This window comes from Alligator mississippiensis, chromosome 2 (genome assembly GCF_030867095.1).
Source record: "Alligator mississippiensis isolate rAllMis1 chromosome 2, rAllMis1, whole genome shotgun sequence".
Lineage (NCBI taxonomy): Eukaryota > Metazoa > Chordata > Crocodylia > Alligatoridae > Alligator > Alligator mississippiensis.
In genome coordinates this window covers 20,587,752-20,609,264 of record NC_081825.1, presented here as the reverse complement: position 1 = coordinate 20,609,264, position 21,513 = coordinate 20,587,752, and the positions used below count along the sequence as shown (strand labels likewise).

Sequence of the window (21,513 nt, the reverse complement as noted above, 5' to 3'; positions counted from 1 at the left end):
TTTCGCAAGGCCGGGCCGCTCCCCGCTCGCGTCGAGTCGCGGCCGGGCTCCGCCCCGGGGCGGGCGGGTTGATAAGCGGCGCGGGGTGGCGGCGGCGGCCGAGGCCCCATGCGGCTGGCGGGGACCCCGCTGGCACCGGCAGACTTGGAGCAGCAGCAGCGGGCGCGGGGCCGGGCAATGGGCGAGGGCGGCGGCGCCGAGGCGCTGCAGGAGGCGCTGGAGAAGCTGCAGCGAGAGAACCGCAGCCTGCGGGCCAAGGTGCCGCGCTACCACGCGCTCTGCGGCCTCTATCACGAGGCCGGGCAGCAGCTCAAGCACCTGCAAGTGCAGGTGGCGGCCAAGGACGCGCTGGTCCGGGAGCTGCGGGCCGGGCTGGCGGGGGAGGCGGCGGCGGCGGCGCCGGCGCGGTCGCTGGTGGACAGCCTGGTGGAGCAGCTGTCTCAAGTGAAGCAGCAGCTGCGGGAGCGCGACCGGGCCGCGGCGCAGGAGGCGGAGGCACGGAGCCAGGTAAGGCTGGGGCTGGCTGCACACACCTGCCAGGGAGTGGATGCGCCTCCTCCCAGGTGTCCCTCAGGGGCACCCCTGCACTTCAGCCTTGTAGGAAAGGGGCAGTTTCCAGGCAGCATCGCGGGTAGGGCAGCGCTGGCCACAGTCGAGCCAGCTTGAGAGCAGCACAGTCTGCTGTACCTGGGACTTTGGCACAGGTGGAGGGAAAGGCGTACGTGTAAGGATGGAGAGAGATGAGACATTGCAGTGGGAACAATGTGCAGGTCCTTGGGGCCAGTGCTTTTCTACTGAAGTATTTCAGCAGGATATCTGAGTTCTTCCTTGTCTTTTAGGTGGCTTTCCTATTAATTTTTCTTTCCCTGACACCCTTGTACACCAGGATTGTATCTTAGCTGTAGTGGGTTGCTTTAAGTTGAAACAGCGGGTGTTTGCATTTTCCTTCTTCCTGAGTGAAATGGCTTTGTTTCCAGCTGCCTGGACAAACGAGGACTTTTTAGACCCTTGCCGATCAGCTCTGGTTACGGATATGCTCAAATATTCTCAAGGGAACATTTTTAAAAGTCCCTTTTCCTGTCTGAAGCTGCACAAAGGAATTTCCAAATCAGAAAATGCTGCAAAACGAAACAATCTCTTGACCTAATGCTTGAACAAGAACATTTCCCAAGCACCACAGACTTTCAAATGCACCACGGATGAGTTCAGGTTTTGAAACTTGCAAATGATCCCTCTGGCACTCTTGCCTGACTATTATTTGAGTTGAAGTCATGCCTCAAACTGCCTATTAAGTGTAAACTTAGCACAAAAAAATCCCCCATCTCTAGAGAACCTTTTGACCTTAAAATGGACTTTTTGGATTTATGAATTCCATTTGCAGTATCCCCTTTTCTTTCAAGTGATCACAGGCCCTGTTTCCTTGCAGATTCTATATTGTAATGATTGCATTCTTTTAAAGCGAATGTACACGGTGGTACTAGAATACTGTTCCCAAGCCAAGATACTGCTTCTACAAAGATTCATAATGATGAAGCTTAGAAACAAGAATATCTACTTTTGTGTCTTCGTTGCACTCTTCCACAATGTTAAGATTTGAGTTCCTGAAGAACCATCTGGAATTGGTATACCTCTGTTTCCTTTTCCCGCCCCAAGGGTACATACACTTGCTGATTCTGGAGGAGCTGTGCTCCACAGGCTTCCTTCACAGCTGCTGTCCTTCAGCCTCTGAGTGTACAGGAAGAAGGGATGTTTAGGTGACTGATTTAGTCACCATTGATGTATGCCAAGCCTCCTTGACACTTGAATACAGGATGATGCCAGAAGAGTGGCTGATGATCCTCATGCTGCTGACAGATCCCTGCCTCTTCAGAGCTAGTGCAGAGGGACCCCATATGTCAAAGGAGATGAAAACTTACAGTTCACTGAATCCCTTGTTGGCATGAGAAGCTTCACACAGTGTCTGCTCAACTATGGCTCATCTAGGAAAGGCCATGCTTGCATGATGTTGGGGGTTTGATTCTGTCCACTTGTCTTTACTGCCAATTCTCCTTCAAGTTTGTAGTGTTCTGTTTCATTTTACTTCTAAGAAATGTGGCAGTGTTGCTGCCTGTAAATAAGTGGATTTGTACCCCAGGGTTAGGCACAGTGCTTCCTCAGTACTATGAGGAGAGGTTTAAAATCCCTAGTTTGATGCATTCCCTTAGACTACCTTGTAATCTGGGTAATGGGAATAGACAGTTTCTCTCTTAATTGGTCTTGTTACCTTACCTTACCTGTTGTCATTCCTCTTTACTCTGTATTTCATGCCCTTCCAAGTTTCCTTAATAATCTGTATTTGTTGCTTACATAATACTTGAGTGTTGCTGGATGTGGTACGTTTTCCATTGGGGAGGTGGTGTGTGATGGTTCTCCCAGTGATCCTCAGCAATCCAGACTCTTGTTATTTTATATTCTTCCCAGAGCCAGAAGTGGATCTTTTATTGTATTTTAAATGTGGGCAGATTACCATAGGCTGGTGCTATTGCCTTAAAACAGATTATTTCAGTGTTTGTGACCCAAGTTATTCATATAAAGATAGTGAACACCATTAATACTAATTCTGATGTCTCTTACCAAAAACCTAAATATGTTTAGAAAATGGTCATTACTAGTCAGTTCAAAATACTAAGAATCAGTTGTCCTGACTTACTGACAAACTACAGTGTGTTTTAAGAAAATGGAATACAAATGCAAAACCTAATGTGTGTCCATAAGTAAGAGGTTGGAAACAGTTTGCAGTTAAGTTTTAGGGGTACATCCATTTCTGCATACCAGTCACTTTCTGGTCTAGAGTATGTCTAACCATATGCATACTAAAATGAAGGAGGAAACTGGAAAAAGCAGTGGTTCATTGACCAAGTCCAGCTCCATGTTCAAAAACTTTATGGAAAAGGTTTTTTTATATAAATGGTATTTAACCATTTATATTACTATGGCTGACATTCCTGAATAGACAATTTTAAAATTTAAATAGTTGTGGATTGGGGTTTTGGGGTTGTTTTGTTTGTTTGTTTTTTTTAGGTCTCTGACAAATACACTAACTTCTTTCTGCTTAATTAGGAAGTGCAGCAGCTGAAACAGCAACTGGAAGAAAAAGAAAGAGAGATGCAGCAGATTGTAAGCCAGCCTCCGCATGAAAGGGAGAGAGAAATCTTAAGACTCAAGAGAAGCTTGGCAGAAAGAGAAAAAGTCCAGGCCACTAGTGAAGTACTGTGCCGTTCTCTAACTGATGAAACTCACCAACTTCAGCGTAAATTGGCGTCAACAGCAGAAATGTGTCAACACCTGGCAAAATGTCTAGAGGACACACAGAAAAAAGAGAGAAGGCATTCCAAGGAACTGATTCCTATTGAAAGATCCAGTCAGGTACACTTAATCTATAGAACTTGAACTGTTGGCTTTCAGAACTGAAGGGTAAAAACTGTTCTTACTCATTTTTCTGTCTTAACAGTCAATGTCTTTATCCTTTTATCTTTAATAGCTAGGCCACAGTTAGCATCTTTTCCTAAATCATGCATATTTGCATGTGCTTAAACAAGTGAATGGATCCTAGAATATAGTGCTAGAGGGTGCCATGTTTTTGGAGGTGACATCTTTTGGATGACTCACTAATGAGGGCTTTGGACAACAAAAATACCTTAATCACCATTTTACAACAAAAACAAATTGAAAACATAAATTTTGAGCCACTTTGCCATTGTTTCAGGTTCAGCTTGCATACATGTACAATTTTGGCCTCGCCTTCCCTTTTGGAGAGGGACTATTTTTATGGGGAAGAACTAAGTTACTGGCCTGGAAACTTTGAACATATAGGCATAGCTCCTTGACCTGTCAGATGTCCTATGTGGTTCTCTTTCTGAAAGAAGGGAAAACAACTCCCCTGCAACACATAATTAAGTGAAATAGTAACAAACAATACACTATGGAGAATCAAAAAATGCTGATCTAAAATAATAGCATATATTTGAATGTCACTGAATTTATTCCAGAAACAATGAGTTGCTCTCAAGACAAATATCAGCACACAAATATCTATGTGTTGGTATCACCTTTACAAAAGTAGGAGTGGTTAAATATGGTGCAGTGGCCAAACACTGCTTAAAGTACCAATCCATCCAGATTCTTTCTGAAGTTTAAAGATGAAGGAACAATTTTTCAGACACTAATATACTGTTTAGTGGTATTGTATAAGAGCTGCTGTGTTCTATATGTTTCAGTCCATGTGATTGCTATGCATATTTCAGGTTTTCTAAATATTATAGAAGCCTTTGCAAAGAGACTTTGTGTGACTATTTGTATTAAATAGGTAATGTTGGCTTGAGTGGAAGGACAAATAGATTGTTTAATGGGACTTGAAACTTGTAGCCTTGTGATTGTTTTATGTGTAGCTGATATCAGTCTGTTAAGTTTCCTGTCTCTCATCTAGCATACCTTATACAGTGGGGACTTCCCTGTTGCAGAAGAGAAATTCAGATGCAATTACTAGATGATTCTAGGGAATTTTGTACTAAAATGCTCTATATTACTCATGTGCTGTGGGTTTTTTTTAAACAGACGTAGCAATTAAAAAAAAATCCAAAAACGTATAACTGAATCAAAGGTTGAAAAATTAAAATAATTTATGGAGAAGTTTTATTTTTTTGTGGGCATTTACTTGAAACAACATGGCAAATCCAAAATAAAGAAATGTTTGTGACTGGGCTTTTTTTGAGGTGGATAGGGGAGCTGTTTGCAAGTCCTGATCATGTAGCAACTGTTCCTTGGCTTAGCATTCTGGTCCCCTTGAAGTGTACAGTAGTTTGGTCTCACTGAGACTAATTACAAGAACTTGGCCCATCAAGTTTTTTTGTATATTAACTGTATTAGATTTCTTTAAAAGCAATACTGGTGTAGTGAAAGTCTGATATCACTTGTTTTCTGCTATGCTTTTCATTAACTAGATTTTGACTCTTAAATTCTCAATCTATCATTCGTGTTTCATGGTATGGCTTAATCTCATGGAGTAAAAAGCCTTTTTTTTTTTTTTCCCCAATAGCTTTTAAAAGCAAGCAGGACATGGGGGAATAGCTTAGAGGAGCAAAATGGAGGGGGTTGATGATTTAGCGAATTTGTGAATAATGTAACTTTCTGGGTTTCTGCTTAAAGTAACACTTACTTTGTCTGAAAATTGTAGCTGTCAGAAAAAGAACCTTCACTCCAAACAATTATCTGCAAACTACAAGAGGAGAACAGGATGTTAAAACAAAAAGTGGTTCATGTGAGTACTTTAGTTTGGTACAGTTTTTTTTGAGATTTTATTTATTTATTTATTTATTTTTAATTTAAGCTATAATAAGCTCCTACTATCCAAATACTACTGGATTTTAACCATAATGCCACTTTTTCATACAGTGCCTGAGTGGGCTCTGAAATCTTTTAACATGTACTGATTCCTTGACTTGCAGCAGTGGTTTCCAGGCAGCCCACCCATCCCAACCTCCCACCTGATAGGTTTCCCCTCCATACCTAGAAAACATCCCCCTGATGCATACTATCTGGGGAGGAGGTTTCCCCAACATTTGCCCAACCCTTGTTTGGTGTCTGTTTTCTCAAGGGCCAGCAGAAGTTTAGCTATAGCCGAGGGGTTTGCCACCTAGCAGACCTGCTTTGAGCACAGGGCCTGGTGTGATCTGTGCGCTGTCTGGGGACCCTTAGCCACTGTCATGGCCCATGCTTTGCAAACCCCTATCTTATAGAAAATAATCCTCACTACACATCTAAAGTACCCCATCAAGACAAACTAATTACCAGGAGAAAAGCTAGCTTGTGAACATGTAGTACATCAGCCACTCTGAGGTAACTTTGGGGTTCAGTTCCTTACCCTGTGATGCATACAAGGTAACTTAGCTCAATTTCATTTTGGGCAAACAATTTTATATGTACCACAGGGTAAGAGCACGCATGGGCAACTAACTAGAGTAGCTGATGTGCTGTAAAGTCATAGCCTTCTTTGCAGTAATTGTTTGTGTACCTGTATTCAAATTGAAATGCTTTTGCTTACAACATTTTAAAATACATAATGTCATCCTGTCTCTCTTGGTTTTTCCATAGGTAGAAGACTTGAATGCAAAATGGCAGAAGTATGATGCCAGTAGAGATGAGTATGTGAAGCGACTTCACCTGCAGTTGAAAGAACTGAAGTCACAACCAGAGCAACAACTTGGCATAACATCCTTGCAAACAAATTCAGATTTGATGCAAAAAGAGATTGTTCGGTTAAACAAGTTATTGGAAGAAAAAATGAATGAGTGCATTAAAACAAAGGGAGAGTTAGAGGATGTGCAGAAGGCAAGAGCTGGAGATAGTGAACGCATACAGATGCTGGAGCAGCAGGTTATTAACTCTTTATCTTTGTTCAGGTTTGATCGATCTAGTAACTTTCCAGCGTTTCTCAGACAAATGGAATATCGAATACCAACTCGCTGCACTTTTTTATGATGATTTTTCTCCCCTAAATGGGGGGGAGGGAGGGAGGTGTTGTATTTTGTTGTTTTTTTTCCTTTTTTCTTTTCTTGATTTATTCCCCCCCCCCCGGTGACACATGGTTGGCATATAGACACAAAGGGATATAGACATTAGAATTAAAATGTAGTATTTAAGGAAGTTGGTGGAGGCTTTACTCTTCTCCAACACAGAATATCAGCATTTTTTTTTTTTTTTTTAATTCTGTATTTCTAGTGCTGTTAAATACAGGTCTGGCATAGAAAATAATATTTGTACTTTGAGCGGGTCTTGTAAAGCATTTATTTCAGTATTAGAGGTGGGTCTGTAGTTCAGCCATGACTTGTGCTAACTTGCTAGTCTTGAGTCAGTTACTAATATAGTAAAATGAACATTCACTTCCAGGTCCTCGTTTACAAGGATGATTTTACATCTGAAAGAGCAGATCGAGAGCGTGCACAGAGTAAAATACAAGAACTGCAGGCAGAAAATGCTTGTCTACAGCATCAATTAAACAGGAGACAGGTAAAAAAAAAAAAAAAAAAGCAAAATATTCTAGCTGGGGGTCCTACAGAAACAGGTGTGAAAAACCTGAAATTTACTAATCCCTGGTGTCTTAAATATGCTTTAAAGCCTGATTTCAGAGCTCTCCAGCTGCTGGAAGACTCGTATCCCTCTCAGAACTTCAGTTCTGGAGGAGTTACTTTAAGTTTCAAAGGAGCGGCTTCCACATTCATTTACATTCCCCCTTGTTGGTCTCAAGTTTCCTTCTGTGCTGAATCAGCACAATTGGAAATAATGCTGTCTTATACACTTGGGCTGGTTCAGTGTAATGCCAGGGTGGGGGGAAGGGAGGAAGACTCTTACAACAACTATAAAGACAAAAACAAGTAAAATACATAATGCCTATCCTTTGTGTTTTATATAGCTCTCTTTATGATCATTTAAACCTTTTTAAAAGTAGAGACTAAAAGAACATCCCTTATTACTCGGATGTTATTACAAACACTTCTTAGACAAAGGATATGTCACTTGAATAGTTTTCAGCATTGTCTGTAAAAAAAAAATTAATAATAATAATAACAATAATAATAAAATATATTTACTCTTGGTCCCAGAACTAGATTTTTCTGACTTCTTTTTTTCTCTCTGGAATCTTTGCCTTTTATTTGTAGGACTCAAGAGAGACAGCTGGTCATTTCAGAGTTCAGATTGACAGTCAAAATCACATGTACATACAGACAAACGTTGAACACTTTCTGGGGACCAGTCAGACCCAGTCGGGTGCGAGGCGAGCAGGGTCACAATCTGCATTGCAGGCTGGTGAATTACAAGCTGCTGCAGCCATAGACCATGGGAGTTCAGCAGCAGAGGGAAGAGGCCAAGGTGAACTTCGATGTCCACATTGCATGAGGTTCTTCAGTGATGAACTCAGCGAGGAATTTCTCAAGCATGTTGCTGAATGTTGTCAGTGATCATAAGACCTGGGGAATGCCAGGATAATAACCACTACTAAAAGAACAAAGGAAATAACACTTTGATAAACATGTAAACTACAGTACTGATTAATACTGGTTATCCTTTTGATAACCATATCATTCTGTTTGGGTGTTTGACATCAAAATACATTGTTATGCTTATCCATTTCAGTGTTTGGCATCTTTGATTTAAAATACCTATGGTTCTATCACTGAAAGAAGTTAGTTGATAACTGACTTGAAGAATAGTAATTAAAATGAATCAACTAATTTTAAATGGATACAGTACACGATGCTAAGAACCAGACTATCAACTGTCTACCTCTTCCTTCACGCCATCTGTTGGACTGCACAAAAGACCTCAGGATAAAGCATGCGATCTGACCAAGGATGGAAAAACAGTTAACTTTTCAACAAACATGAGGACCACCAAAATCACCTACAACAAGAAAGTCCACAGGAGTGGAAGCTAGGTTGAAAGTCTATTGTTCCTTGTGGGGATCTCAATGCTTGTCAGAATGAGAGTAAAACTCTGAAAAGGAAGTTAAATTTGAAATCCAGAAACATTCAATGAGAAGTACTTCAGCAAAAGAGGTAGAAACAAGAGGATGGTCAATCCAACTAGAACTAAACTTGTTTGTTTGCACTTAACAGTGCATAGAGCTATTTATTTTTTTTTTCTGTCTGAAATAATTGTATAATTATTTCAATGATTGTGTGCATGCATGTGTCTGTGTGTGTGTGTGTGTGTGTGTGTAATATATTTTATAACTGCCTAAATATTATTTTTATAATAAAAAATAACAGTGAAGGCTGTGTTGGTAAAATATTGGAAGAGTTCTATTTTATTGCAAGAATGTTAGTGGAAGATAGCTGAACTTGTGTCTGGCTCAGTGTTTTATAACTTCAAACATAGGTTTGTATTAGATAAAAATAAGAAACCTGTTTTCACAAATAGTCTTGTCATGCACCACTTCCAAACATTAAGTTAAAAATAACAGAATTTTTACATATGGGGATGGACAAGCTCCCAACCAGGGTTTTGGGCTGGGATGTGGAAGACCACCATCCATTTTCCCTGCTGCTGCAGAACACTTGTGGGCATAAACAGAAGTAACATTTGTCATATGTTTGGCCCCTTGAAATTGCTCTAAAGCTGGGCCTAAACAGAAGAGCCTGGTTGCAGAGTCCTCTGAGCATGCAGCAAGTTAACCCTTATTGAGTGGAGCAGCTTTAATTAATTTCTGTCTGTGGCTGCTGTCTCTGGGAGGGGGAGAAAGGAAGGGAGAGTATTTCCAGCACTGCTGGAGTTGGTGGGGAGGGGGGGATCCAAACTGCTCTGGATCTTGAACTTTTACTCCTGCTCAAACTGCTCTGAAGTTTATTGCATTGCATTAGTTGCACGTATAGATGTACCCAGTGGGTGCATCCACACAAGACATTTACTGTGCAGTTGACTAATTAGCTGCACAGTAACCGTCTCAATGTCTACACTTGCACCCCTATTAGGCTAGAATACATTAATTTACTCCGCAGTAGCACACACAGGCACTGCCCAACAAGCAGGTACAAGGGTGCTTCAATGCAGGGCCTGCCTGCTGGCTAGCCTCACACTGAAGCTCCTTCATGTCCCAGGCAGCCACTCCACAGCATACTGAGCCAGAGGGAGCACCATGGGAATAGTTGATGCCCTGGGGCCCCTACCACCCAGGGCTGCTTTGTCCAGGCACTAGGTTCAAACAAGTGCACCTGGAAGCTTTAAACTCCAGAACAATAAGCTCTGCAGTTTGTTCAGGCACTGTAACTGCATTCGTAGACGTGCCCAGTAAGGCTGTGCAAGACTTCGGACAGAGCTTCTGATCCAGAGAAGCTTCGGGGTCCGAAGTGGCACATCCAGGTCAAAGTGCTGGCCTCCTTAGGCTTCCTGAAGCGGTTCGGAGCTTCCGAACCGCTTCGGAGCTGTCTAGGAGACGCGGCCATAGGGTATAATGGGGAAACAATAAAGTATCTATGCCTTTGTTTTTTGTCTGATTTGGATGAAATTTTCAAGGGTGGTAGACTCTGCGGAGAGGATGAAGCCTACTAAGTTTCAAGAAGATTGGTGCAAGGGTTTGGGGGGAACAGCACCCCAAATTCTTGAAAGCAAAACTCCTGTCCCATCTAAACATTACAACATAGCATGGTGAAAACTGCAGGGATGGTAGCTCTTACTGAGGCCACAAAGCCTGCCAAGTTTCAAGGAGATCGGTGCAGGGGTTTGGGGAGAACTGCACCTCAAGCTGCAGTCAAGCAAAACTCGTGCCATGGGTGCTTATGGGACTGACTTTTTCTGTCTTGGGGCAGGAGACACTACTGCAGGCCTGGCTGCTAAGCTACTGTGTTACCAGTTACCAATCAATCAGTCATGATTCACTCAGGGGCCGGCTCAATACACAGGACCTAGCTACTACACGATGACTTAATGAGCATCAATTAGCACCTAACAAAACCAGGCTAAGGAGCGGAAAGAATCAATGCAGACAATCAACTGCCCCAAGCCAGAGACAGCTTGGCACAAGTTTTGCCTGTCAGCAGCTGGGGGTGCAGGGCCCCAGACTCCCCCTGCACCGATCTCCTCCACAGCTGGCAGGCGTCACAGCAGTGGCCACCATCCCTGCAGCTGTCACCCTGCTGCACCTGAACACTTGTGCCATGGGTGACACTGCATGTTTTGCTTGTCTGCAGCTTGAAGTGCAGTCCCCCCCCAAACCCCTGCACCAATCTCCTTGAAACTTGGCAGGCTTTGTGGCCTCAGTAAGGGCTACCACCCCTGCAGTTTTCACCCCCCTGTGGTGTGACACAGCTGTGACATGAGTTTGGCTTTCAAGAATTTGGGGTACAGTTTCCCCAACCCCCTACACCGATATTCTCGAAACTTGGCAGGTTTCATGCTCTCAGCAGAGACTATCATCCCTGCAAATCCAAATCAGACAAGAAACAACAAAGTTATAGATATTTAATTGATTCCCCATTATACCCTATGGCTGGATCTCTGGGGCGCCTCTGAAGCTTCGCAGACAGTTCATCCGGATTGAGGTGGAAACCCAGTCCAGAGCTCCAGATCGGATCATGGCCATCCAAAGCTGCCGGATCCGAAGCTGGATCGGATTGCTGCCGACTCGCACAGGCCTAATGTCTAGTATGCAACAGACTGTCTTTGACAATAACCCATCTTCAAAAACAGCTCCAAAAGCTGGTCCTGGGAACTGCAGACCAGTAAGTCTTTCTTCCATCCCTGGTTAGTTAGTAGCATTTATCATGAATAAAATCATCAGTCCTGTGAACAAATATGATCTGCTGGGGAAGAGTCAGCGTGGCTTTTGTAAAGGGAAGTCCTGCCTCAATCTGCTAGAGTTCTTTGAGGGGGTTAACAAGCATGGACAAGGGAGATCTAGTTGACATTTCAAAAAGCTTTACAAAGCTGAGTTGCTACAGGCTTAGAGGGAAGTTTCTTTTATGGACTGAGGGCTGATATAAAAGATAGGGAGCAAAGGGTAGGGCTAAATGATTACTTTTTAGGAAGGAGGGATGTCAAAAACAGGGTCCTACATGGAGCTGTGCTCAGCCCAGTTTTACTGGACATTTTCATAAATGACCTGGATGTGGGGGGTGCACAGTAAAATCTCCACACATTTGCAGATGATACTAATTTATTCCAGGTAGTCAAGTCCCAAAGTGATGGAGAAAAGCAGCAGAAAGATCTCAAATCTGAGTGAGGGGAAAAAATGGCAAGTGAACTTCCATGTTGAGATGAGGGCAAGGTAATGTATAAGGAAAAATAACTATGCATTCCCCTGGCCTACATTTGGAAATGCCAATGTCAGTTTTTAAGTGTACAACACAAAATGCTTTCAGAAAATTCACATTGTAATAAACCACTAGGGAACTATGGCTGGAAACCTTCAGGCAGTCTTTCAGAGTGAATCTTCTTCTCCAGTACAGCTACTGAAAACAGCATATCAGCTTAGATCCCTCACAACTGGTTTTCACACCAAGACATGGTGGAGAAATAATTAAGCCTGTGTTGATGGGAGACTTTCCCCTAAGCCTGACTGCAGTTTCTATCGCTAGATATCTGCAACTTTTGATAACATGGACCATGTGATTCAGCCAAAGTTTGTATGAGACTTTAGGGGCTGCAACTAGCAACATTACATTGGATCCACTCATTCCTGTCAGATGGATCCTAGGAGCTGTAACAAGAGCCTCTTCCTTGCTACCCAGGTTGAAGGCGGCAGCATTAGGGCTGTCTGAAACTGCACCATTTCATTTTGACTTCTGTTTCACTGGTTTCAAAGGGACAGTGTTTAGTTTTGTTGTTTAGTTTCAAAGCACTTCTGTTTCATTTAATTGAAACTGTTTCGCTGTTTTGATGCATTTTGATGTTTTGCCCATAGGCTATAATGGGGAATCATGAAAATACCTAAAACTTTGTCATTTCTTGCCTGATTCAGATGAAAATTGAAGGGATCGTAACCCCTTCTGAAAGCATGAAGCCTACTACATTTCAAGGAGATAGGTGCAAGTGTTTTTGTGAAATTACACCTCAAACTGCTAAAAGCAAAACTCATGTCACTTGCCAGCAGCAGCAGCCTCCTGTCATCCCGCATGCAGATGTGGGGGCCCACACCCTCTGGAGGACTGTGGGGCTATCCTGGACTCCTCCTGGGGGTACGGACCCTCAGATCGATGCACGGGGTGACAGAAGGCTGCTGTTGACACTTGGGACCAGCACTGGGCACAGCCCGGGAGGAGTCCGGCAGTGCTGGAAGGGCTGCTTGAGCTCAGTGGAGCCACTTGGAGCCCAGCCTCCAGTCTCTCCCTGCCTCCTGCTGCACTCTGAGCAGCTCCACCAGCCCCATGGAGCTCAGCCCAGTGGCAGGAGGCAGTGGGAGAGCTAGTGGCAGAGCCGCCCAGAGAGCAGCTCTGGCGAGCACAGCCTGGCGGCAGGAGGCTCTGCAGCCCCATGGAGCTGAGCCTGGGGGTGGGAGGCAGGGGAGAGCCACTGGCCAAGGCTGCTCTTGGAGCAGCTCCACCACTAGCTCTCCCACTGCTGGGCTGAGCTCCATAGCGCAGCCCTGGCTCTTCCCCGCCTCCCGCCACCGGGCTGCTTCGAAACTTTCGAAGCGTTTTGAGTGCCCTCATTTAGTTTTGAAGCTGTTTTGAAACCTTTGTTTCGATTTTGCTGTTTCAAGCTTGAAACACGTCAAAACTGCTTCGAAATGAAACGCCTATTGAAATTTTGCACAGCCCTAGAAGGCACGCTACAAACTTCAGTGTCACTACAAATGCTCCTTCACTGATGCACTCCTCCTGTCACCGTGATATCCCAAAAGCTGAAATGAGCCCATCCTTTGCCTCTCAAAGCCCATGAGCAATGAACAATTGACTAATGTCCATCCTAGCAAACATAGCGAGTGCAAACAAGGGATGAACATTAGTGCAGTGGCTAGCACTTCATAACTCACCAACAACAGGCCACATTATTAGACTATAGATCATCAAGGTAATGTCATACCAGTTCTCAGTACTCCCAGATGATATTAGTATTAGTAGTATAGGTAATATAGAACATTAATACAAATAAAAATGTAGAGTCTAGAGGTGCTAATGTGCCTCAGTATGCCTTGCAGGAGCAGGTCCCTAAAGAATACATCACAGAGGCCACTGTGCACTCAGATTAATAATTAGCAGGGTATCCTCTCACAGGGGGAACACAGAACTTTGGAAATGGGAGGTTACAAAGGTTTTCAGTTCTTCCACGTGAATGTGTGGGTCACATTTAATGTGCCATTTTTCAATGATTGAGGAGAACAAGTCATTTACATATTTTTTTTAACTGTCTAAAAAAAAATAAATAAAAATGCAGTTGTCTCCAGAACATATAAAACCAGCTATAAGAATCTGGCAGCAGTCACCTAGGTTTTATATTACTTAAAAAAAACACTTCCATTTCCTGTGGCTTGTGTGTGCACACGCATATATATATTATATATATAAAGCAAGGGAAATTCCAAACAACATGCCACATTGTTAGACTCAGAACAGCAGAGCTGCTTCTTCTAGAAAAGGGAAGTCATATATACTTCTCTGCAAAAGATCAATGATTTAATGTAAGAATTCAAAGTATTTCTACAGTAATATTTCTTAGTGCTCTGTGACGGAGATGATTTGTCTGCTTTTGTGCTTTGAGCTCTTTGAAACATGCCAGCTAAGTGCAGACTAACCAGAGCAGTTGGTTAAGAACCATCACAAAATTATCAGTGTTCAAACCCACCTTTTTTCATGAGAATAAATTCTTAGACAATGGCCAGCCAGGCTACGACTACTGCTAACCATGCCCATAATTACATCTTTTTTTTCCAAAAATATTTATATAGATCTATTACACACACATTCCTCTACCAACTTGTCTTTTGACCACTATGATTCACTTGACAGTCCAAAGCACACCTTTACAGTTGCACATCCTTATTCCCATTATGAAACTGCACTGCACACCAGCATTCCCATGTGCCCATCACCATCACCTTTAACCATCACAATTACACAAAGGACCACCTCAGTGTCTTCCCCCCTGCCCACTCCCCTGCCTGCTTCCCCAGTCTTTTCACCTGCCATTGTATTTGTTGTCATCGTCATCATTACTCTCTTCAGAGGACTCACCTCTGAAGAGTCTATGCCAGTCCCCTCTCTTCCATGCAATGTTCGCCATCTCTTCCCCATCAACTTCTACCATCTTTCTGTATTATCGGTACATCTCACTCAGTCCCATTTTTATGTAGCCCTCGACAGATTTGTCCGTCTGTTCTTGAGCAGGTTCCTAGTTTTCCAAAGGGCGTTCCTGAAGCAGGAGATAAATTGGTTGAAGCAAGCCTTGCTGCTTGGTCAAGTGCCCATACAGAACCACCTCTCTGGTCAGGGTTGTGAACCGTGTCACCATCAGGGTGGATATGCCTACTCCCTGGTGTATGGGCAGTAGCAGAGGAGGTGGTTGATAGTTTCCACCTTCCACTGGCAGGTTTGCCTGGGGCAGTTTGACAGGCCCTCATTGTTTTTCCAAGCCCACACAGAGTCCTTGGTGGGTGATCTGCCAGTTCAAGTCTCTGTGCTCCTCCTGCAGGTCCTTGTGGAAAATTCGCTGCTTCACGGCCTGGCCGCTGTCATTAGGTAGTAGGTCCATGGGCAACATGAGCCTGTAATTATGTCAGGAGGAAAAGTTCAGTTCTCTCAGAGTGAAACTCATTGTCTTCATGGACAGGCTAACTTGCCTTGCCTGTGAGGATGAAGCTGTAATTTTTTGAGGGGTGAGAATGGAGAAAGAGCCTTTCCCTGAGCAATGGGATTCAGGCCTTAACACCAACTATAATTCATTGCTTCCCCTTCAGACTCCCTCATCTCAGCCCTGTCTGAACCAGTTGCCCCCACTCCATGCCTGTCCACCTCCCTCACCTCTGCTTAACCAGGTGGCAGGGGGGTACCTTAACTTTGTATTTCCTGATGACTTGCACCATCCTACCTCACATGGGAAAGGGGCTCAGACTAAAGGGAGAACAAGATGCTTTCCCTGCCCCCCAGACCTCACCACATGCCCTGGAGGTGGGGGGGGGGGGGGGGGGGGGGAGAGAGACCCAGACACTCAGACTGGCAGAGTGACTAGAGATCCTGGCACCATCTAAAGGAGCAGGGAAGTGGGCTCAGACCACTTGAGAGACATGGGGGTGAGGAGACAGGGAAAAGAGCCCAGGTCCCCACAGAGTCAGAAATCCCCTCCCCCAGATCCTGAAAACTAGGTTCACACCAGTCTGTAAGGTTTAACTTTTAGTTGATTCTGTATTCAATTTTTTGTCCTCATAGGGTTCATAGAACCATAGACAGCGAGGGTTGGAAGGGACCTCAGGATGTCATCTAGTCCGACCCCCTGCTCAGAGCAGGGTTAGTAGGTGTCACATGCTAGTTGGGGGAAATGTCAAGTGCTTGAGATGCTTTAGGCTTGATTAAAGTCCAGGTAAGGCTGGGTTTCTAAAGATAAGTCAACCATAAGAAATGTTAAAGAGTGTATGCTTCCCCCCCCACCCCCTGCCATACACCTACGTCACATGCTATATTGCAAGACAATGCAAGCAAGTAGGTAAATTGTAGAGCATTCAGAATTGCTCTGTAAGTAGAAAGGGTTTCCTGGAGAAGCATGAGGCTGCCTGAGGAAGGAGATGCATGCAGCCTAAAACAGCCGTGTTGAGGTCCAACACCCCAGCCTCGCTACAGATGTGAGTTTTTCAGTTCATCTCACTAGCTTTTCTCATCCCCGCACCCAACATCAGTGCTTCTGAGCTCATGATAGGCATCAGCCAGGTCTGCTCTGACCTCACCCCAGACTCAGCACTGTGTGGCCTGGTGCATGCTTCCAGTGTCCCTGTTCTCAGTTCCCTATATAGAGGGGTAGGGGTTCCTCAAACATCAGCTCAGATGGGTGCAAAAAGAAGGCTTCTGGCCTAACGTCTCCAGAAGAACAAGGCTTCCTCACACCCCGATTCATGCAAGCAGACAGGTAGTGTGGCTTTGACACCTCTAGGCTCACAGTGGGGGAAGGGGAGGACAAAAAATGGGGCTTACACCAGAGCTGGTTTGATCTCAGATTGGAGCAGACATATTGCTAGCCTGTCTAGCATAAGAAATGTCATACATTCAGAGTTTATCTCACTCTATCCCAGCTGTACAGTGGATGACCCTAAGAAATCCTTGCCTCTCGCAAATCTGACAGGAAACAGTTTAGTTTGGGGGGGGAAGAGGCTATAATTCAGCACCCATCTTCATAAATATTCATGAAAATCCCTTCTGTTCACTGCCACAAGATACACCACATTTAAGGCAATGTGAATACAAATCCAAGGAAGTATAACTTAGAGCACTTGGAAGAAGTGATCTTAAAACAGAAAGGGATCTTAAAGGGAAGAAGTGACCTTAAAACAGGCAACCTTAATGAGAGCAGAGCCAGTTCTCCACTACAAAGCTCTCCCTTTCAATAGCAGAGCTGGGACTAGGACCCAAAGATCTGACTACAGAGTAGTCCAGTGCCCGATCCATTGGGCCACGCTGCTTCTAAAGTGCAGTACGCTTCCCAGTGCAGAACAGGAATGATACTTTGCATCAGTGTAACGGAGATCAGTGGGGTAGGTTTACCTCTTTCAGTACATCTTCCCATTTGTTCATCAGTGTAGATGTTCCAGGGCGACACGTACTTGTTTAATGCTGAACATTCAACAGCTCTCCAGGAACATATGATCCATGGGATTTAAAGCCAACAAAGCCCATGTTTGGAAGGTAAAAGCTAGGTCAAATACTGGGAACATACTGAATGGGGTAAGAGTTACCAGGAAAGCACTGAAGCTTGCAGGAAGTTTGTCGCACATGGTTTTATACTTCTGTGCCTATAGTTTTACAAAGCTTCAGAGCTTGCAGGGAGTGGGGAAGATACCAATAAATGCCACAACAGAGTGAATCGTTTTCACTCTTTGAAAAGCCGCAGAAATTGGTTTGCATGGACTGGCTCCGACAACACCCTCCAACTCTTCTGTTTCTTGGTCGGGGGAGGGGGGGAACGACACAACATGCTTCCTCTTGTAACAAAAAATGTGGACCAGTTTGTGTTGTCCTGGTCCACTGAGGGGAAGACTCTGCAAGGCGGAAGATGGAGAGCTGGTTCTAAATGTGTAACCCCACGTAGGTTTTGGGGGGATGTCAATCTCTGGTGATATGAATGTTTTATTACTGACCAGTGTGCCCTTAGGAGGGCCACACGTTTGCACTTTCACCTTTTGTTTATATATTTTACTATATATTAAAATATATTATGCTTTAATATTTTGCATAATTTTTATTTCACAATAAAATATTGAAAAAGAGGCAGAGAACATCTCTTTCTCACTCTCCATTTCTGTGGCAGATGGGGAAAAGGTTTCAAACCCTATCTTTTACCGTAATAATATGAAGTCACAGTGGATTCTCCCCTTGTTAGACTACTCAAATGAAGTATTCGTTCTTACATGTAAAAAGAAACTCATCCAATTTCTAGTATTAATCTGGCTGGAGATATTCTTAGTCATATGAGAGGCCGGTGGGGAGAGAGGGTCAGTATCACGTATTGTGGAATCAAGGGTAGAGGATTCTATGAAATCATGGCATTAAGCCTGCTGATACTGAAAGCTCATTGGAAAAAAAAAACAAACAACTCTGATAATGTTATTTTGTATGTCTGGCCTAGCTACTTCTCTAATGCCAACTCAAGCATTGAATTAGGAAAGAACTACAAATTTAAAATAAAAAATAGCTCTCCCATTATAGACTAATGCCCTGCAAGCAATTGTTAAATGGGAACATGAGCATAATGCCAAGTCTGCAGCAGGACAAGGCCATAAGTCAAAAAAAGGACAAGCAGCTAGAGGTGATCATACAGAAAGAAGGTGCCAGAAGGGGAAGTTAATGTGATTCTGTGGTGGCTTGGGAGAACAGCAAGTGTGTTTTTTGAGTGAAATATCTTTATAGGGAGTCACATTCATTAATGTGCTTTAGGTAATGCGCATTAAATCTAGTAACTCTATTATGAGGTACTAGAAAAATGTGCATTAGCACTTTCCACATTCTGAAGATGGTGGTGCTTGAGGTGGTGGGTAATTCTTCCCCAGGACATCTGAAAGCATGAAGGTATTACAGGGAATGGTCTCTTCCTTTCAGGCAGATTGTTAAGTATCTGTGGTTTAGGAAGAGTCAGAGGCAACTGAAGAGGCATAAACGGGAATGCTATACCAAACACTAGCCAGAAGATGTGCCACTCACGGTGGGGAAGATGCAAGACCTGGACCCCTTTCGGGGAGCATCATGGCACTTTGCATGCCAGACACCGCGTGATTCTGCGGAGATGCAGAACTCCTCACCTGCATAAGATGCAGTGATGTGATTCTCCCAGGGTTAAGGCAGAATAAATGGAACTTATTTGAAAGATACTTGAAAGAAGAAAAGGTAAAGTCATGACAGACTGAAGGGGTCAAGGTACAGGTTTCAAACCCCAGGGACCTGTCATTTTTTGAGCAGCTCTGTGGCTGACACTAAAAGTACTAGAATGAAAAGATAGGGTTCCCCCGCCCACACAAAGCATATCCATCTATAATTGGACACGGAATCCCCTAACCAGCCATGGTGACAGCTTCTGGGGAGTTACAGCTTTCGGTGGAAAAAATTGATTAGTATATCCACATCATCACAGACAGACACATCAAGAGCGGTGACTTGTTCTCTGATCTGTTTCTAAGTTTTGTTCTGTTCAGCACCTACACATCTATTAAGTGGCAGCAGTGCCAACTCCCACAGAATGTCAAATGTTACAACTCTCAAAATAACCAGCAGGGGGGAAAACCAGATGAACGGTGTTTGTAAAACTTAACTCTTCTTTACTGGCCTTTCAATGGGCTTCCCTTCACCCCCTCACATGAATCCCAGGGTTCACATGAAACCTTTTTTCTAAGCCTTAGTTTTCTAGGCTGGCTGCAGCTCCTTACAAACATGCAACAAACGTTCACTTCACTTTAGTGGTAACCCAGGTGACTCTCACAGGGAAAGTTTGCTGGAGCTTCATCCTGCCCGAAATGGCAACAAAACTGAATAACCACTTCCTCTTAGCACAGCTGAGGAAGTTTGAGTCTGCAGTGTTGCAATACAGTGTGGAGACACTCTCTTCTGCCTGCACTGTGTGTTCGTGCCTGCATTAAAGCAGTTGTCTCACGAGCTATGCATCAACAGATTGGGAAACAGAATAACAGTAAAAGTAGCTTCTACAGGTTAGGCAAGTGGGCTGGAGGGAGCCTTGCCAATCTTGGCTGTAGCTGTATTTCTACCCTCAGCTATAAGGACTACTCCTGAACTCTCACGTGTTTTAAAGAGCTGCATTACAATCCTCAAACTGTAAATCTGGGCCACTACAAGATATTGTCTCGGCTTGCGTGTAGAAGACTTGCCAGAAAGGGCTCGGCACTTATTTGTTCTTATGGGGACCTTTGTGGTGCGGTGCAATAGCCACGTGGAAGTGACAAACATCCACCCAGAAAAGAGAAGGAATAAGATGTCTCCCCCTTATTAGGAAAGAGCACAACACTCATAAAGAATGAGGTTTTGGTTTTGTCTGGAGGGTTGGAGATACTATTTTTAAAGCACTTCTGGTGCTTTTCCTGGGTTTTTGGGGAATATTTTCTGTGGGATTGTATACCGTTTTAGGATCTTATACCAATTGATAGATTTAGGCTCTGGCTTGACTTTTTATGGTAAATTCCCATGCTTTTCTGCCTTCCACATCATCCAACCCACTGAAAACATATGGGCCTGATATTTTAAGTGTTAACATATGCATCTGGTATTTTAAGCTGTGAGATGCATGAATGCCGCTAGACTTTAATATATAACAGTGCTAATACCAGGGCAAGCCTTTAGGTCAGGGGTGGGCAAAGTGCGGCCCATGGGCCAGATGCAGCCCACCAGGCCATTGTATCTGGCCTGCGGGGCCCCTAAAAAATTTAGAAAATTAATATATATCTTCCCCTGGCTGCCTGTCATGCGGCCCTCAATGGCTTGCCAAAACTCAGCAAGTGGCCCTCTGCCTGAAATAATTGCCTGCCTCTGTTTTAGGTCCTGTTGCACAAGTGGTGATGGTCTTGCCTACTTCAGCTATACTTGAAATGTTACTATGATCTAGTGTACAAGCATGGGGTAGGCAATTTATTAATTGTAACCCTAGGTTATCTCTGAGGCAGACACAGTACATGGTCATGGATAAACTGCCTCTCTCTGACTGGTGTTCTGCCCTGTATAAAGCGATGGTGAAATAATATTTACCTGTCACAGGATTAACTACAGTTGGTCAAGTGCTTTGAAAGCTGTGAAGTGGTAAGTGTTGCCACATGTCTTTCCTCTGAAGCAAAGGACAGAGAATCCTTTTCAGGGCTCCCTGAAACATCTCATCTCAGCCAATATCTTATTTCCATCCAAGTATTTCTGGTACCTGCATATACAGCAAACTGAGGACTCCTTGAGCCTTCATCTCTCGAGTCCCATCATGTTCAAAATTCTTGATCTGAAAATGACGCCGTTATTTTGTATAGAAAAACTAAAATACTGGAATGTCCTGACATGCACAACTAAGAAACATTACGCTTTAATATACACTCATTAATATACATTGATTAAATTAAGCTTCATCTCTGCTTGACTTTCAAAGTCTAGTGCTAGTGACACTTAACTCAGTGTTGGAGGACAGTTGTGTTTTCTACAGCTTTCTATTTATTTACTCATTCACATATTCTTAATCTTGGCCAAAACAGAACTCTTTATACGGAATAGCCACTTGCTGCTAAGAGTGCTGGGATTACAGCCGCCAGTTTGCTGTAGTTTGTGAGAACAGATTGAACATTCTGTTAAATGCTTACAAAATTAT

The 21,513-nt window shown here is 43.7% G+C and overlaps 1 protein-coding gene across 1 annotated transcript; it reads left to right on the top strand.

The window, feature by feature from the left end:
- The first annotated feature begins 9 nt into the window (after positions 1–9).
- Positions 10–8,826, top strand: TNIP2 (TNFAIP3 interacting protein 2). The gene is made up of 6 exons (XM_006262644.4): positions 10–507; positions 3,100–3,405; positions 5,213–5,296; positions 6,130–6,411; positions 6,925–7,044; positions 7,695–8,826. The coding sequence occupies exons 1-6, from the start codon at positions 109–111 to the stop codon at positions 7,992–7,994; spliced, it is 1,491 nt and encodes a 496-aa protein (XP_006262706.2). The 5' UTR covers positions 10–108; the 3' UTR covers positions 7,995–8,826.
- The last annotated feature ends 12,687 nt before the right edge of the window (positions 8,827–21,513 follow it).

Coding starts and splice junctions, on each gene's coding strand:
- TNIP2 (XM_006262644.4), top strand. CDS start 109: ATGCGGCTGGCGGGGACCCCGCTGGCACCGGCAGACTTGGAGCAGCAG. Junction 508..3,099: donor AGGCGGAGGCACGGAGCCAG/GTAAGGCTGGGG, acceptor CTGCTTAATTAG/GAAGTGCAGCAGCTGAAACA. Junction 6,412..6,924: donor TACAGATGCTGGAGCAGCAG/GTTATTAACTCT, acceptor ATTCACTTCCAG/GTCCTCGTTTACAAGGATGA.